This window comes from Myxocyprinus asiaticus, chromosome 36, assembly GCF_019703515.2.
Source record: "Myxocyprinus asiaticus isolate MX2 ecotype Aquarium Trade chromosome 36, UBuf_Myxa_2, whole genome shotgun sequence".
NCBI classification, from domain to species: Eukaryota; Metazoa; Chordata; class Actinopteri; order Cypriniformes; family Catostomidae; genus Myxocyprinus; species Myxocyprinus asiaticus.
The window spans coordinates 14,546,836-14,565,878 of record NC_059379.1 but is presented as its reverse complement, the minus strand read 5'-3'; the positions used below and the strand labels follow the sequence as shown (position 1 = coordinate 14,565,878).

Here is a 19,043-nt window from a genome sequence, read left to right as displayed (position 1 = left end):
TCATTTAAACCAAGTAGAATTGACTACACAAGTAGTCAATTAAAGAATTATGCTGATACACTGTTATATTTTCCACAGCAGATTTGTCTATAAACTATAATCCTGTTATAGTGATTCATGTAATCCCATCAATTATACCATTGTTTTCACCATCTTTAACTATATCCCTGTATTAACTGAGCTTGTAATTGACTCTTCAAATAGCCAGAAACTGCAGTGATGACAGCAGTTCAGATTCAGTTCTGTTTTAAATAAAAAAAGATTTTTCCATCAGTACCCTCTCTGCCTCAGCACTGTTTTGGCTGACTAGTTTACTTTTTTCAGCACTAAATTTTTGGCTTGGGAATGAGGGATTTTCCATGTTCTGGGTGTTTGTTTGGTCTCCTGCCCACTTGCATTTTTTCACTTTATTCCCAAAGACTAGTGCTCTATTGTTATTCATGCCTCACTCTTAAAATACTTTCTATATCAACTGGATTTCCATATTGTTCTTTTTGTTTAAAGTAGGGAGACGGGGTGATTTGTGGATTATGTTTGAAAACAGAATGGGTTGGAGTTCAGTTTCAACACATAGTACTTGCTTTGATCAAATAGTCTGAATTTGGATTTGTCTTTTGTTCTTTTTACATCCACTTGACCGTGTATAAACAGATCCTGCTGTTGTCATGGAGATACTGGGATGTGCTTTGGATCATGGTCTTGACCCCTGGCAGTGACCGCTGAAGAAGTGATACTGAGTAGGAGGTGGAGGAGGCTACCCCAGAAATCCCTTTGCTTTCTTTTTAATCATTGTCAGATGCCTGAGGACTCCAAAGTTGCTTTTCCTAGCAGCACACTGTTTTATGTTTTAGAGATTTTATGTTAGAGTGTCACTGGACCGAGGGAGCGACACAGTGAGAAATGTGGGGGTTTTATGTATTTGTGTATGTGTGTGAGTTTTCCCACCAAAACTCTATTTTTTAGTGCTCATATTTTAGTCACATAAATCTTGAGTGTGGCTTCAGACTGCTCGCGAAACCAGTGCATATTTATTCCACCACCCTTATTAACAGATTTTAGTATTCACACTGCCCGTGAAAACAGAGTGGTGCTGTGTAGCAGAAGCGTAGTTACAACAAGTTTTTGTGCTGAGTCTATTTTTGCTGCACAGAGCATGCTAAATTCAAGACTAATCTCACTGTGAATTCAGTTACAGTAGCTTGAAAGTTATTCTGCTGAAATCCAGAATGATCTTACAGTATGTTCAGAAACAGTATGTTGACTTTTCTTGAGCTAAACTTGGACTGTGCTCACTGAAATTAAAAGCGCTCTCCCCAGTGGACAAAGCAGGAATTGTTTTCAGACGCTAGGGCACGTGCAGCTCCAGTTTCCAGGTGAAATGCCCACAGTGGGGCGTGAGTTGTAAAGCGAGTTGTTTTTTAGCTGTAAATAATATAATACAGTGAATTGGAATGCATATTTTATTAACTCTACCACAAAACCCCAACTCTAAACCTAATGTCAATGGAGTAAAAATGAAATCATACGCAAAAGCAATTATTTCCTGGTTTCAAAGCGGTATGAGAACCTAGGTCTCCCATGCTGCTAAAGCAACACGCTTTCAGTTACGCCACAGGAGAAAGTAAACATATATAAAACGATGCAAGTATGTCAGATGGGAGATGGCAAATGTTCATAACTCGCCAGAATGGGGCCGATGTCAGGGTACTGGAACATTCGGAAGCAAAATGCTTACTTCCTGTGTGATCATGTTGTGAAATGTGATGTGCATACCAAAACTAGAATCACTGCCCCCAGTGGCAAAACCTGGAAGTGTTGTTGAACGAATGGTCTTGTGTGAACTCCTCTTACTGTGTGAAATTTCCAGAGAGGCATGCCAAAATTGAGTTGTAAAGCGAGTTGTTTGTAGTTGTAAATTATGTAATACAGTCAACAGCAATGCATATTTTATTAATCTTACAGCCTAACCCAAACCTAACCATCAAAGAGAAAGTGCAACCTCCGAATTGCACTCATCATTGATTATGTGAACATGATTACTTCCTGGTTTCCATGAGACCAGAACCCATGTTTTTCCTGTGTCTCTGAGACTGCTCACGCACTATATGTAGCACCACAGAAAAAGGTAAACACTTTTGAACTGATGCAAAGATGTCTGATGGTGCTTGTCAGTAACCCGGCAGAATCAGGGCGATGTCAGGGCACTAAAATATTCAGTTACAACAAACTGAGTTCTAGAGTGATTATATGGTAAATTTGGCAGAAAACATGCTTAAATGCTCTATAAGCCTATTTATCAACATAAGTGTGACTGAATTCAGACGATTTAAGCAATTTGTAGCTACATTTTGGGGTTTGGGGTCTGTTCCTTGTAGGTGAATCACTATTTTGATATAAATGTTGTCCCCCACCCTCCTTGTGTAAATTATATTTCATGATAATCAAGTTTGTAATTATTCTCAGTGTCCAACTCCAGATAAGAATTTTATAATTTAAGGCTGTTGATAAATGACATACTGAAAGTAGTAATCCAGAAATCACTTTTTGTTCTGTGTATAGCTGCTGCTCTGTTAAGCAGCAACATTGACAGCACAATGCGAGCCTGTTGTTGCAGTTGCACTACTGCTTTGCTTACGAACTGCCTGTGCGTGCCATGTGATACAGGCCTTACAGTGGACCCACTGGCAAGCTTTTACTTTCAGCTTCCTGTGTCCTTGTGGTCCGGTTGTTTATGTACATGCCTTACTATCACTTAGCCTCCCTATTCACCTCACCTATGATTTAGAGCAGCACAAAACAAATCAAGCCCAGCAGGAGGTTTCAATCAAACCACTTAGTACAAGTGTAATGCGAGTGAAAGGAGATTCCCCCAGCCGTATGTTTATAACTTTTCATCATCATTCAGCTTCATGGTTCACAAGCTACTGCTAGCCCTAATCAGCCCTGTGGATGTGTATGTTTCTGTGTCATATACAGCAGGGAGAGTACATATAGAAGAATCTCAGTTTTCTGTTTGCCCAGGGGCTGTGGGAATTTAGTAATGTTATGAAGCGGCTGACTTGGAAAACCTCGTAGCTTGCTCCACACCCTTTTAAAACCATTGCTCCTGCAGGCAAACACATGTGGAATTCCTATTCTAGCAGAGCAGGGCTGAGGTCAGAGGGAGATCGGTTTCGGGAAAGAATCCCTTGTCGGTCAGAAATGAAAACCCACATGAAAGACAGGTGCACAAATGACCCGGCAGGCTCATCTCTGGAGAGCCCATTTATCTGAGTCATTACATGAGAGTATATTACAAAGAGATGTTCAGCTCAGCTGCAGTGTTGATGTGTGTGTGTGTGTGTGTGTGTGTGTGTACTTTGCTCTTTGTATGTTTTTAAAAGTGTCTGAAATGTCCAAAGATACATTTCTTAGCTGGTCCAGGCTGGTTAAGTAACATTAAGTAATGTTAACAGTAAAATCATCATAATAAAATTTTTATTTATTGAACAAAATCTAAATCTACTTTTTTTAATTTTTAAAATGTATCACTCAAAAATGTATCAGATTGTGAAAGCAACATGGGTTGCAAATGCCGTATTTATGTTGATGTTAATTAAGAAGCCTTGTGGGAACACCAGCATTCAAAAACAGCTGGTCTTTTCAGTAGGTAAAACATTAAAATGTGGCATTATGATACAATGAAATTATACGTTTCTTTCATTTTTTTTATTTATTTTTTTTTATCACTCAGTGTAACCTAGGAAGGGAGCCTTTTCCTCTACCACCAACTCCAGCTCCAGCATCTATTGAGAGTGAAGGATACTATGAAGAGGCTCAACCCTATGACTCAACCATCAATGGTATGTCCCCTTCCCTATTGGGTCCAGAGGTGCATACATCATTTAAACAGTGACTAAAATTGATCTTCTACCGTGTCCTAGTCAGGCACAATGTGATAAAGCGGCAAACATTAAAAGCTATATTTTCCATTTTGAGTTTTTATTCAAACCGGCAGCGTTCACAAGGAGCAACGTGACATTTTATCAGTTGCTTGTTTTTGGAGTTTTGGGTAGCCTTGACCACACAGAAAGGTTGAAAATCTCACTTCACATATATAGCTGTATATTAAAAATCATCCAGTAAATATTTTGATTAGTTGAGGATAGACAAAGCACTTCTCCCTGAAAATGTGTTACATCGCACCTGGTTGAGACATGGTATTACATTTTATCTTTCACTTTTCACACTTTTCCTTGAACTACATGAACTGCTTCAAAAGGGTATTTTACAAAGAACAGGTTACTAATTTATGACCTATGATCTTAGCTCTTTGTTCCCTGCGTTGTCACAAACAATGTGCAATGATTGTATCTTTATAGGTCCAACAGCTTGTCACTGGGCAGTACCTTCTTTACACCTTAAAGGAATAGTTCATCCAAAAAATGAAAATTCTCTCATCATTTACTCATACCATCCAAGATGTGTATGACTTTTTTCTGCTGAACACAAACAAAGATTTTTTAGAAGAATATATGATTTGCATTCTATGTGCATATCTCCACCTACTGGGAAGGGTTGGAGAATTTATAGTAAAAAAGGATTTTTAAAATATTTGTTTATACATCTGTTTCCCACTCATATTATCATATCACTTCTAAGGATATAGATTTAACCACTGGATTCATTTTATGCTGCCTTTATGTGCTTTTGGAACTTCAAATTGTGGTACCCATTCACTTGCATTGTGAGGACCTACAGATCTTTAATTTTCTTCTAATAATCCTTGTTTGTGTTCAGCAGAAGAAAGAAAGTAAAAACACATCTGAGATGGCATGAGGGTGAGTAAATGATGAGAGAATTTTCATTTTTGGGTGAATTATCCCTTTCAGGTATAAGGTACAAATATGTTCCGATTGACATGCAAAGGGTACAGTGGGTGTACCTTTGAGGGTACTGCTCAGTGACAAGCTGTTGTGCCCTTAAGGATAAGGGATAAAGATAAAGATTATTAATCTTTTTTTTTTTGACAGCATAACTGTGAACTTGTGGTCTTTGAGTGCTCTGTTTTATATCTATTTCTGTGCCTCCAATGCAATCGACCTAATATAATTGAGCACTACTATCTCCAAATTCGGGCTCCAGCATTTTGGACACCCCCTCCCAACTTCACAGTGACAAAGAGAAGTCTGCAGGCAGGGAGCACAGAACAGTGATGGTCTTTGTTCAGTAACTGGTCCTCTGGCTCTGGACACACAGTGACGGAACATTGACCGTGAGCCCAGAAAATGGGGCCAAAAGTGATGGGGCATTTGGCTGGGGTTGCAGAGTTCAGCCCAGTGATGGAGAAAATAATTTACAATCTTCTTCAGCAGATGACGTCTGTTCTTGGTCAAACAATACAGTGGTGTTACTATGCAGCTGTGCTAAGTAATAGCGACTGCACAAATGCAGAGCAGTGTTAATCGCGTCAACAAGTGTATTTCGATATAGTCAACGATAACATGTTGATAATTTAGCCACTTGCAATAACACTGCAAGGTATAAACAATTTGCAGAAAATGTAGAAAGAATTGATTCAAATAATCCAATTATAGTACCATATGTTGAGGATTGCCACGCTTGAGCTTTGTGAGCTGAAAGAGCTGAACGCCACTAAACTGAACTGTATTTTATGTTAATACATTTTTCATGTTTGATACATGTTTGAATTAATTAGCATTTATACATTTTTTCAAAATGCGTGGTCTGTTAAGGTTTGGCAAACATTTTCAGCATTTTTCACATTATAGTCAACTAAAATGTTATTTTTATTGACCAAAATTAAATGCCATATCAGTCCATAGTTAAATGGACTAAAATCAATAAATATGACATGATAAAATTATTGTCTAATTTAAAGAACATTTTCACCGAAAGACAAAAAAACAAAAACAAAAAACAATGTAAAAAATAAAGCTTGAGCAGAGTAATATTAACAAACCTTAAAATTTAAGCTGTTCATTTTTTTTCTGCAGCTGATATCAAGCCAAGCCTCAAATAGATATGGTTTAGAAAGCATCAGAATGGCATTTAGAAATATTCTTACAATCATAAAGCCCCAAAATAACTCAAGCATTGATACTTGCTAGCTTGCAGAGATACCACCATCACAAATATTTAGTTGCCCCAAGACATCGATATGCAGTTCCTATGAACTTTAGTAATGCGTCAAATACATTGGAATTTAAAATCAATTTACTCTTCCTTTTTCTTTCATGTGACATATAAGCCACATTGGATAGTTTCATATCGTAGCTTTTCACCTGAATTTTTTTCTCTTCCTCCTCCTATGCATTTCCACTTTTATACTCCTCCTGCGTTTCTATAGATTTTGGTTGCTTTGCCATCATCACAGGGACCAGGAATCGCATAGAAGCTTCACACAATGTGGTCTATGCTGTGATTTCTCAGGGTATCTATCTACCTTTCTCTCAGTTTGAAAAGAAAAACAAACAAACAGGCAGCACTAACTTTATTGGCTGTGGTGTAGTGCATGGCTCTGGGAGAACGTCCATCAGAAACCTCAATGTTGAGTGTGTCCAAGCTTGAAGCTGCTGACTTTGCATGTGCTCGCTGGTTTATGAGCATGCCACGCGTAATCTTGATGTGCTCTCACTTCTCTCAGTCTATCATTCTTTTGTACAGTTCTGCATTTGCTGCATCCTCTGTTGTTTCTTCTTCTCATGTCTACATCAAGGATGGAAAGGTTTCCAAAAGACCTTTATCTGGACAAAATTTGGTAAAGTTTGAGATCAATCTTAAAGGAATAGTTCACCCAAAAATGAAAATTCTGTCATCATTTACTTAATCTCATATCATTCTCAACATTTCTTCTGTTGAACACAAAAGGTGAATTTTGTTATGGATCTTGTGGTTGCTTGTGGTTTTCTGTATAATAAAATTGAAAGGGGACTTGTTCTCTCAAGTGCAACCCCAATTCCCAAATTTTTTTTGATAGTTTGAAAAATGCTAATAAAAACAAAAAAGAGTGATTTGTAAATTATATTCACCCTTTGCTATATTCAAAGCACTACAACTACACATAATATTATGTTTTACCTTGTGAATTGTATTGTTTTTTTTTTTTTTTTTTTTTTTTAAATGTACATTTATTTCAAATCAGATGATTGGAACACGCTCCAAAAAAGTTGAGACAGGGGCAATTTAAGACCAATAACATTTTGATGAGATGAAATAACAATGCGATGTGAAACAGGAGATGTTAAACGGGTGAAGCATTTGTGTCAAGTCCTTCAAGAGCAAGGATCATTCGAGACTTGTCAATTTGCCAACAGATGCTTCAGCAAATAATCCAGCACTTTGAGAACAATGTTCCTCAAAGACAATTTGGAAGTATTTTGGGCATTTCACCCTCTACAGTGCACAATATAGTTAAAAGATTCAAGGAATCTGGTCAAATCTCAGTGCGTAAAGGGTAAGACGAAAACCACTTCTGAATGCGTTTGATCTCTGATCCCTCAGACGTCTTAAAAAACAGCATTCATCTGTAATGGATATCATGAACATGGGCTTGGGATTACTTTAGTAAACCTTTGTTAGTCAACACCACTCGCCGCTGCATCCACAGATGCAAGTTAAGACTTTACTATGCAAAGCAGAAGCCCTACATCAACACTGTCCAGAAGCACTGCCGAATTCTCTGAGCTCAGTCTCATCTTAGATGGAAAGTAGAACAGTGGAACTGTGTTTTTTTGGTCCGAAGAGTCCACATTTCAAAGTTTTTGAAAAACACAGCCGTCGTGTTATCCGGGCCAAAAAGGAAAAGCTGTTATTAGCGTCAGGTCCAAAAGCCAGTGTCAGTATGGGCCAGGGGTGTGTCAGTACCCATGGCATGGGTATCTCGCACATCTGTGAGAACATCATGAATGCAGACAGATATGTAAAAATTTTGGAGCAACATATACTGCCATCCAGCACTGTCTTTTCTAGGGATGTCCCTGCATTTTCCAGCAGGACAACTTCAAACCACATACTGCCCGGATTACAAGTACATGGCTGTGTAAGCAGAGAGTGGGGGTGCTAGGTTGGCCTGCCTGCAGTCCTGAACTGTCTCCAATTGAGAATGTGCCATGCATTATTAAGCACACCATCCGGCAACGAAGACCCTGTACAATTGTGCAGCTAAAGACCTACATAATGGATGGATGGGGGAAAATTCCAGTTTCTAAACTTAACAAACTTGTGTCTTTAGTGCCCAAATGCTTAATAAGTGTTATTAGAAGAAATGGTTATGTTTCACAGTGGTAAACACTTAACTATCCCAGCTTTTTTGAAGCGTTGCAATCATCTGATTTGAAATTACTGTACATTAAAAAAAAAATAATTATAATTCACAAGGTAAAACATCATATAATATGTCGTTGTAGAGCTTTCAATATAGCAAAGGGTGATTATATTTACAAATCACTCCTTTTTGTTTTTATTAACATTTTTCATACTGTCCCAACGAATTGGGGTTTGTCTAAAAATTACCCAAAGCACCATAAAAGTATCATAAAATGAATGGTGTCACATGATGCACCATTTTTGTAGTCCATATGACTTTGTAGTTCATTTAAGAGCTTTGAAAGTTTAGATTATTAGTGAACAGCGACTTTTTTGACAATTTTGATATGTTCCAATGTTGAATTCAAAGAAATTTCAGGCTGCTGCTTTAACTTCCTATTGTCCCATTATACTGGTAGTTCACTAACAATCAGCCAATAACCCCAATCATCATCTTTCTCTACTTCTGTCTTAATTGACTCTAAGCACTTCACATTTACAGAAGACATAGAAGCAGTGAGCAGTTCATATGAGTCGTATGATGAGGAAGAATTGATGAAAGGCAAGTCGACAGCACAGCACCATTGGCCATCCACAGAGGCGTCCATCGAGCTAATGAAGGATGCCCGGATCTGTGCTTTTCTCTGGAGGAAAAAGTGGCTCGGTCAGTGGGCCAAACAGCTGTGTGTCATTCGAGAACATCGTCTCCTGGTAGGTGACATCATTGCATGTGTCATTGACACCCATTTCCCACCCATGGCTGACCTAAAATGTCCATGTTTACACAGATTCCAGTGTTTGCAGTCAAGCTTACAAAAACTAGCAGTAATAACTTATTTTATGTCTTTGCATGCTTTGAACATTCATATGCTTCACTCAAATGGACCATTTAAAGACAACACAAAATCCAAATTAACCCTATTTACTTGTTAAGAAATGTTCCCGGTCTTATTGTGAATGATTCATCTGAGCAAGTTATTCAAAAGAAAAATGTTTGCCTTTGTTTCATCAAAAATTAATTACTTCTCCGCCTCTGAAACGACTTTTCTCATCGGCTCACGTCACCATACCCTCTTATTTTTCAAATCCTTCCTTCCAGTCACCTATCATGGAAGCAACTTTTCTTGATCTAAACTTGGTCTGTGCTCACTGAAAATTAAAAGCACTCTCCCCAGTGGACAAAGTTACTTGCCCTATGGATAAAAATCAAAACCACTAAGTCTGAATCCTGTCTAACTTTAACTCATCACATTATGAAAGAAAAATGGTCTGCAAACACCGTTTAATGTTGTTGCAGTTCGTATGCAATAACACAGCGAGCAAAATGCAATGCAAAAAATGATTAAACTTTCCTTTATGCTACTGTATTCAGTGCTACAAAAGCTCGAAGGACCAGACACCACTGCTGGACATCAGTCTGCTGGGCTGCAGTGTTGTCTACAAAGAGAAACAAGCAAAGAGGAAAGAACACAAGCTAAAAATAACCCCACTGGGTGGAGAAGCTATCGTCCTGGGACTGCAGAGCAAAGATCAGGCCGAACAATGGCTCAAGGTGAGGGACAAGAAGTCTGTATACTGTTGATAAACAACCAAAAATGTAATCTGTTTTTTGTTCGTGTAGTTATACTTTACAGCCTTGTTCCATCTTGATCAGGTGATTCAGGAAATTTGTCCTAAAAACACTGCGGGATCTGATGTAACTGATTCCCCAACACTCATCTGTACTAAGGTGTGTATGACATATCAGTTGCGGTTTATTCTCTGAAATTGATTTATATGGGAAAAACTCTCCAAATTTGCTCAGTCTCTGTGGGACTATTTTTCATTACACATTAAATGGTGAGGAGTACATTAGGTTCCAAAATATTTCTTGCATATACACAGACGTGAATTTTTAATCAATGCATTGCGAGTGAATGGTCCACTTGTTTCTGCTCATCATGCACTCTTGTGTTGTGTAACAAACTGAAGTAAGTAGAAGACTTACTTAGACTTAAAATGTCTGTGACAGTAAAACAGAGGTGTCATTATTCAGGCAGCTTGCTTTAAGATCTAACTGGCTCAGCAAGATTCTCTTCAACATTTTGCCATAACAGTAGTTTCATTAAAAGACAAAACTGACCATTAAAGCATACAGTTTACGCTGATTTCACTATAGTGCCCCTTGTGACAATGCTGAGAATGCAATGTGGGCTTGTGTTGCATTATAAATTGCGCTCTGACATTTTGGAATGCAATGAAACTGAAATCGAGCTTGCAATGCTAGAAGCATCTGCATTCACAGCTCAAGTATGTTTTAGGCCTTAGTGTTTTAGGCCACTTTGGTGAGAAGTTAAGCAAAACTGTTCTGCTCTTCTGGCAGGGTGAACAGACCGAGAGGTACTCAGTAGCATCTGAGAGTGGGAGCAGCACAGACAGTCACCCAGAGAACCTGGAGAACAAAGATGGTGAGACTGAATCACTTAATTCTTTTTGATGTCAGATTGCTTTAGGGTGTTCGATAATTAATGTTTACTTTCCAATTATGTTTTTTATTCTTAGTTAAGAAGAAGTACGGCAAGTTTAGTAACCTTATAAACATTGGGAAAAAAAAGGTTTCCTCTTTGGAGAGCCCAGAGAAGACAGTGGATGCATCAGGTAAGCAATAAATTGCATGGTTGCATCATCATACTGAATATTCACTTGAAAAGCTTTAAAACTCTCTCAAAACCTACAGTTTTTCCATAACCTTCTCTTTGTTGCAGGCTACATTAACGTCCTTGTAAACACCCAATGGCGAAGCCGGTGGTGCTCAGTAAAGAACAGGCAGCTTTGGATCTACAATGACAAAAGTAAAAGCAAAGTGGCCCAGCAGCCAGTGCCTCTAGAAGGGTGCATGGTCCTGCCAGACCCCAGTCCCGAGCACCTGTATTCATTCCGTATTCAGATGGACGGAGAGGAGCTTGCAGCCTTAGAAGTGAGTAGAGGGGAATGGATTTAAAGGGATAGTTCACCTAAAAATGAAAATTCTCTCATCGTTTACTCACCCTCATGATATCCCAGGTGTGTATGACTTTCCTTCTTCACAGGAGCACATTTGAAGAAAAATAGAAAAATATCTCACATCAGGAGGTGCTTAAAATGCAAGTGGATGGTGATCTGACTTTTGAAGCTCCAAAAATCACAGATAGTCAGCATGAATGTCATCGATATGACAATATGATCTCTTTTGGTGTGAAAAAAGATCAATATTTTAGTACTTTTTAACTTTTTATCCATCACCTCCGGTAAGCTTCACGAGAGGGTGGAGATCACGCGGTCTTTCGTGTGACGTATTCGCGTTGCCATGTTACGGACGTAATCTCACGTTCTCCTCTTGGTTGAGACATCCAGGATAAGCACTCAAACGCACCATTGTGAATAAAGAAACAGATAAATACAGATCTAAACCAAAACCAATGAAGCTTCTGAACAGCGTTCCTCCTACTCACTTGTACACAGCACTGCTCTTCCATGTGTGTCTCACATGCCAACTCGGTTACATCACATGCGTATACCGCTGCTGACAGGAAGCGATGATTTAGAGTTAAAAAAAAGTACTTGCATATTGATCTTTTTCGCACCAAAAGCGATCGTTAATTTAACAGCTGGACTCAAGTCCCATGGATGACGTTTATGATGTCTATCTGTGATTTTGTGAGCTTCAAAAGTCGAATCACCGTCCACTTCCATTTTAAGGACCTACTGAGCTGAGATATTTTTCGATTTTCTTTCAAATGTGTTCTGCTGAAGAAAGAAAGAAAGTCATACACACCTGGGATATCATGAGGGTGAGAAAATGATAAGAGAATTTTCATTTTTGGGTGAACTATCCTTTTAACGTGCATTTAGTCCATTCTGACCCCTTTCAAATGGGCTTGGAATCTTTGAATTTTCCATACTAGACATAACCAAAACATAGCCAAACTTTAAAGCAAGTTGGAGAATTAGATGCTACAGCATTATGAAGGTAAAAACTGAATGTGTACTTTCAAGATCGCTTATTCTTAATACAATGATCATGGTTTTTCCCACTACTTTTCCCAGTCTTACTGTCAGATGCCCGCATATACTGTATCTTGGCATCAGTCTGACTGAGATTTCTGAGATTTGTGGAACTCCCCTTATTCCACCTCTGTTCTCTTCATTCCGTACGGTTGTAACAAGCTTTGTGAGATTCAGATCTAGTACACAAATACTACATGCTTTTAATGAATCACAAGCTATTTATTTGTATTTATATATGTGTATTTTGTGTCATTGCTCCTAACAATTGTTCCTAAACGTGGTTATTAAGCAGGTGTTTTAAAGCATACTCTACAGACAGATAAACAGCTAATTTCCTAGCCTCATTCTTCAGTTGTTTATCATCTGCATTCAGTAAGACAACAACAAAGAATGAGAATACTAAATGTTAACTTCTCAAAATTACTCTATGGGATAGTGAGGCTTTTTGCTGCTCAATAGAAACTTCAACGTGACTGCCATCTTCAGGCAAGAATGAAGTCAATGGCAAACTGACTCAACCACACATATTATGGGATATGAATATCTTTTGAACCAGATTAAAAATTTTGGTTTTGAATTGAATGACATACTGGCTTTAAAAAGTGGATTCTAAAAGAGAAAATTCCTAAAAAAAATAAATAAAAAAAAATAAAATTACTTTGTATTTGTAAGTTGCACAGTTATTGTAGGTGTATGTTTGTCTAAAGTGCTGTTGCAAAAATCACCCATTCAAATGACTAAATTTGGTCAATACAAAATAGTCTCACATTCCACAGATCATTTGCTTTAAAGGGGCCAGTTGCTGTATTTTCCCGTCGACGTTCTCGGGATGATGCTGATGTAAACGCAGAGAGTTTGCACAATGGCTAAACTCATCCGTGTGCACGTGATCATCGAGTGAAAACTCGACCCCCGGGCCCAGGACCACCTTAATGCGGCCCTGATGCTGTCTTGTTGTCTTATTGAAAGCAGATGATAAACAACTGAAGAATGAGGCTAGGAAATTAGCTGTTTATCTGTCTGTAGAGTATGCTTTAAAACATCTGCTTAATAACCACTTTTAGGAACAATGTTTAGGAGCAATGACACAAAATACACATATAAATACAAATAAATAGCTTGTGATTCATTAAAAGCATGTAGTATTTGTGTACTAGATCTGAATCTCACAAAGCTTGATTCTATGTCTTCCTCTTTTCCCCCAGGCTAAATCCTCAGCTGATATGGGCCACTGGCTGGGGCTCATACTTTCGCAGACCGGGACAAAAACAGACCCAGAAGATCTCACCTACGACTATGTAAACTCCGAGAGGATATCCAGTATTGTCAATGCTGCCAAGACATCCATGTAGTAAGTAACTTCCTGTTCATCAATAGTAATTATATTTAGAGATTTACTGTACATGAATCTTGTATGTTAATCTTTTGAAGGGATAGCTCACCCAAAAATGAAAGTTCTGTCATCATCTTCTAACCCTCACATTGTTCCAAACCCATATTACTTTCTATCTAATGTGGAACACAAAAGGAGATGTTAGGCAGTATGTTAGCCTGAGTCACCATTCACTTTCATTGTATGGAAAAAAGATACAATGAAAGTCAATGGGTACTGAGGAACCATTCAGCCTTACATCTCCTTTTGTGTTCCATGAAAGAAGGAAAGTCATATCAGCTTGAAACAATAACAGGGTGAGTAGTTGATAACAGACTTTTCATTTTGGGGTGAATCATCCCTTTAAAACATACTGTACAAGATTCATGAATTGTAAGTCCCCTTGAAGAAAGTGTTAAATGTATTTGTGCATGAATCTCAGTCTAATGCAGAGGAGGTACTCTGAGCCCAATACATATACAGACAGCCCTCCGTCAGACCCTAATGCCTGCGATGACATATATGATGATGTGGCATCCATAGAGAATGAACAGGAGGTGGGTAAAATACACTTGAAATTATTTTGTCGTAAATCTCCATCTCCCACTTTCATGCAGCTGTGTATATTCTGAGTCATAAACTCACAGAACAGGAGTGGAAGATTCACTAAGCAATCTGCCAGAAATAATACGAGTGACAGGAAGTCATTGCTGTGACAGTGCTATGTTTCGGTGACCTTGCAGACCAGCTAGTTTCAGTCCTGTTTCTCTCATACTGTTTCACTGTTTGACTGTAGGAGGTTCAAGAGGTTCAAAATGGCAGTGGTGAGATAACAGCCAGTGCTGAGCAGAATGGGAAGGACAGATTTTATCTGGATCTGATCCCGGTTCGCTCTTTTCTGCACACAAGTTCAGGCAGAGTGTCACCCCAGAAGTCCAACTCTCCACAGACTGAGACCAGTCCATCAGCTGTTCCACATGAGGAGCAGCAGCACCCTGAGGTTAGGGTACAAACCAGAGTTGTAACATATTTAATCAGTATTTAATATGTTTATAGATTATACAGAGGCCCCCAAAAGTATTTGGACAATTTTGGACTCTTAAGTCACATGTAAAAATACTTTAATTTCATTGCTTGAGATATATCAAACCAATTATGCTAGACCTTTTCGCAGAACTAACTTGAATAGTTTGAGCCATTTCTCCAATTACATTTAAACAAGTGGTGTCTGTATGTATGAAGTCAGTTCCCTCCAACAGGGCTGCATTAAGACTATCAGAGGCCCTGGGGATTTATCTCTTGCAGGGGCCCTGCATACCTTCATTTCGCAGACTATGCACTAACATGTAGGACACATAATTTTGCACAAGTAACTTGTTTTCATTTCTATTCATGAAGGAACAAATGCAATAGAAACATTTCCTATTAAAATATGCACAATTATTACTGTCTCAATTGAGTGAAACTGAAGAATTAACAGTGTTGGGCAAGCTGATCAAATAGCTAGTCAAGTAGCTACAGCTCTTTCAAGTACTCCACAGAAAATGTAGTAAACTAAGCTGAAAGCTACACTAGAAGCTGTATAACAGAAGAAGCTTCTTTATGCTGTTATTGAATCTTGTATGAATGATTTGCAATCATGAACGGATTCAGACCTTTTTGCTAGCCTTTTGAACGATTTATTGAAAAGAACTGACTCAAAAGAGTGATTACTTTGAATGTGTACAAAAACGTATCTATTGTTTCATTATTTAAAACGTACAAACTTTTATGTAATGTTTTAACAAAGTGTGTTTGTGTCATATTTCTTTCATATCAATTCGCTTGGTATTTTGTTTTTTATATTTTATCATATATTGCGAAGACATTCTGACATTTTTAAGTTTGACTTAAAAATTAAGTGTCTAAGTCCTTTTTGGGATCACAGTATGTAACAGTGCACTCAAGGAATACATTTTATCAATATGTGCATTTCTTCGTAATTTAACTCATGACATTGACATTGCTAGCACCATGCTGTACCTATTGAGCAGGATTAAAGTACACTATTAAAATTAATTAATTAAATAATTTACGATTTTTTTAAAGTTCTGTATAATTCTATTCCGAAACAGCCTGTATACGAAACCTCATTACCAAGCAGCACAGAGCACATTGATCCTCCACCTCTTGCCCCAAGAGTAGACGCAGACCCCAATCCATCTCCCAATGTACACGTCCAGACTCAAAGAATCGGTTTCCTTGGCCAGGAAGTCCAGAAGAAGGCATCTCCTACCTCACCGCCATCCCAAATCCAACCCCAAACATCTGCACATACTCCTCAGAGTCCACCAACCTCCAGAGGAAGAGCAGCCAGCACGGATAGACTTCTTGATAGACTCAAGTTCTCTCCAGCAGGTGAGGGTCGTCAGCTGTAAAACTGCATAACAGACCTACAAACTTATATTTTATTTTTCCTGCTGTGCTTTTCCCCAGTCTTTATGTAAGTGTAGGTCATAACTAAAAGCTCCTACACATTTCCTCCTGTTTAGCAGGCTCGGGGCCAGTCGAGGTGAAGTTAGGGAAGAACAGAACAGAGGCCGATGTGCAACGTTACACCGATGAGAGAGATCGGTTGGAACGAGAGAGAGAGGAGGTGAAGAACACTCTGGCCACACTGAGGAAAGACAGACGGGAGGTGAAAGAGGAACTGAGCTCCTGCCAAGGTACTGTAGCGCCGCCTCGTGGTCATATTTAAAGAGATTGTTCACTCAGATATTAAAATGTTGTCATCATTTACCCACCCTTATGTTGTTCCAAAACTGTATGACGTTCTTCCATGAAACAAAAATAGAGATTTTAGGCAGAATGACCGCCTCAGTCACCATTCACGTTCACTGTATGGAAGAAAGATACTATAAAAGTGAATGGTGACCAAGAAGGCTAACATTCTCCTTTTGTGTTCCACTTTTTTTTTTACTCTTTTCCATACAAAGAAAGTGGATTGTGATCTATACTGTCAAGCTCCAAAAAGGAGCACCAAAGTAGTCAATTAAATACAAGTATGGCTTGTACTCTATATTACAAATCTTTTGAAACCATACAATACCTTTGTGTGTGCAACAGACCGAAATGTATGCCGATGTTCACTGATAATTTTCCTCTCTGAAGTAGCTCTCAAATCTCATTTACGGTTGCATATATTTAAACCTGCCATGTCACCTGCCAAAACCAATGTAATTTGGTGTCAATGACATCAAACCTGGTGCAAACGTGATTAAATGCTGCCTTCCATTCAAATTCGGATGTGGAAAATTCCTAATTGCCGATGCTCGGAAGATGATGTATAAGCCACCAAAACTGCTATGCTCCCGTTAGCTTAGCAGTTGTTCGATTGTCACCAGAGACATCTCCGAGCAACCAAACTGAAAATAATGCTGCAAAACTAGTATTTGCTGCACATGTGTGTACGATTATCAAAAGACAGTATAATTTACCATATTTTGAACACCTGTTATTTATTATAATGTAATGTAGCAACCTTGACTCATCAATGGATATTATTTAATAAAAAGTGAATGTTGGGGCCTGGGTAGCTCAGTGGTAATGACGCTGGCTACCACCCCTGGAGTTCGCTAGTTTGAATCCCAGGGTGTGCTGAGTGACTCTAGCCAGGTCTCCTAAGCAACCAAATTGGCCCGGTTGCTAGGGAGAGAAGTCACATGGGGTAACCTCCTCGTGTTCGCTATAATGTGAGGCGCATGGTAAGTTGAGCGTGGACGCCGCAGTGGATGGCATGAAGCCTCCACACGCGCTATGTCTCCGTAGCAATGCGCTCAACAAGCCACATGATAAAATGCGCGGGTTGATGGTCTCAAACATGGAGGCAACTGGGATTCATCCTCTGCCACCCGGATTGAGGTGAATCACTACGCGACCACAAGGCCTTAAAAGCACATTGGGAATTGGGCATTCCAAATTGGGTGAAAAAGGGGAAAAAAATCCCAAAAATAAATAAATAATAAGTGAATGTTTATCATGTACATCTCTGCGTGCCGGCATGTTTGAAATCAGAGTTGAAGATTTTCGTACGAGTTTCCAAGTTTTAAGTCCGACTTCAAGGGACATTCCATTGCACAATTCCTAGAACGTAGAACTTTGAGTTGAATGGAACACAGCATAAAGGTGGCATATTTTAATTTAAAAAAAATTTGCAAATGAGATTTTTGAGCTTTGGTACAAGAGAGTCAGAGTTAGGCAGGGAATACAAGATTGAAACGGCATGAGGGTCAATTATTTTCAAAAAATATTTTTTCCAATTTTCAAAACAGTAGCTTTTGCAGTGTCAGTTCTATATAATATTATCACAAACCTGCATAATTAGCTCCCATTTGTCATTTTTATGTGCTTGCTAGTTGTTTCTTGATATTCTATAGATATGATCCTGTATGATCCTGTATAAGTGAAATGCTAATAAATGCTTTTGACTATGGCTTACGTAGACCCGAACCAGCAGGCCTCTCTGGAGGCACGCCTGAAGCAGATGGAGGAGACATGTCGTGAGGCGGAGCACCGGCGAGTGGAGGTGGAGCTTAGTCTGGTGGAGGTGAAGGAGAATTTGAGAAAGGTGGAAGCTGGACCCTTTACATTGGGCACCACAGTAGATAGCAGTCTACTGGATACGTCAACGGTTAGTATGCCGGCTACAGGTTTCTGCATAGCCAAACAAGGGTTTTTACTCATAAATCACAACTTATGTAGTTCAAATAGGTTGTTGTCAACAAATTTCAAATTTGTCATCGGAAGATTGTGCAAACAAAACAAAAAAAACTTAATAGAATATTTATTCTCCAAAAACAATTCTTATTATCTAGTTTTATAGTGTCTGTGCTCTATATAAGCTAAAATAGTCTAGCCAAATTATACTGTGTCCTGTTTTCTAGCCCAAGGCAGCACCTGTTTTCACCCCTGCTCCAAATACGCCCACGAATAATGGAGATTCACCTGTCAACTCTGCCACAGCGCTGAAGAACAGACCCATGTCCATCATGGCATCCAGCAAAGGAAATGTTCTGCAGAAGGCCAAGGTAACAATACACTTACACATCCATAATCCTAAAAGGGAGCTTCACTTCTAATGGTTATGACAAATAAATAAATAAATAAATAAATAAATGGATATGGTACAATGGTAATATAATGTTTTTGTTTTGTTTTGGGACTTGTACCATGGTACATTTATCTATTGTATTCTCTTAAGAAACATGTAAATAATACCATGGTATATGAATTTGGTAATCATTTTGAACCATGGTATGTATCAAAGCACCATGGTATTATTGTCACTGTACTGTACAGA

The 19,043-nt window shown here is 38.6% G+C and overlaps 1 protein-coding gene across 4 annotated transcripts in view; it reads left to right on the top strand.

Annotated features, from left to right (window-relative positions):
- Positions 1-19,043, top strand: part of afap1l2 (actin filament associated protein 1-like 2) — a 52,497-nt gene that overhangs the window by 32,699 nt on the left and 755 nt on the right. The window contains exons 5-19 of one of the 4 annotated variants that reach the window (XM_051674670.1): positions 3,734-3,842; positions 6,350-6,433; positions 8,810-9,018; positions 9,680-9,859; positions 9,962-10,036; positions 10,670-10,754; positions 10,849-10,944; positions 11,052-11,263; positions 13,539-13,684; positions 14,148-14,262; positions 14,502-14,705; positions 15,820-16,102; positions 16,240-16,410; positions 18,187-18,374; positions 18,628-18,771. In XM_051674670.1, coding sequence (XP_051530630.1) covers positions 3,734-3,842; positions 6,350-6,433; positions 8,810-9,018; positions 9,680-9,859; positions 9,962-10,036; positions 10,670-10,754; positions 10,849-10,944; positions 11,052-11,263; positions 13,539-13,684; positions 14,148-14,262; positions 14,502-14,705; positions 15,820-16,102; positions 16,240-16,410; positions 18,187-18,374; positions 18,628-18,771 — 2,301 coding nt within the window. Of the gene's footprint in view, positions 1-3,733; positions 3,843-6,349; positions 6,434-8,809; positions 9,019-9,679; positions 9,860-9,961; positions 10,037-10,669; positions 10,755-10,848; positions 10,945-11,051; positions 11,264-13,538; positions 13,685-14,147; positions 14,263-14,501; positions 14,706-15,819; positions 16,103-16,236; positions 16,411-18,186; positions 18,375-18,627; positions 18,772-19,043 lie in introns of all 4 variants that reach the window. The other 3 variants (XM_051674672.1, XM_051674669.1, XM_051674673.1) reach the window with 3 other exon arrangements.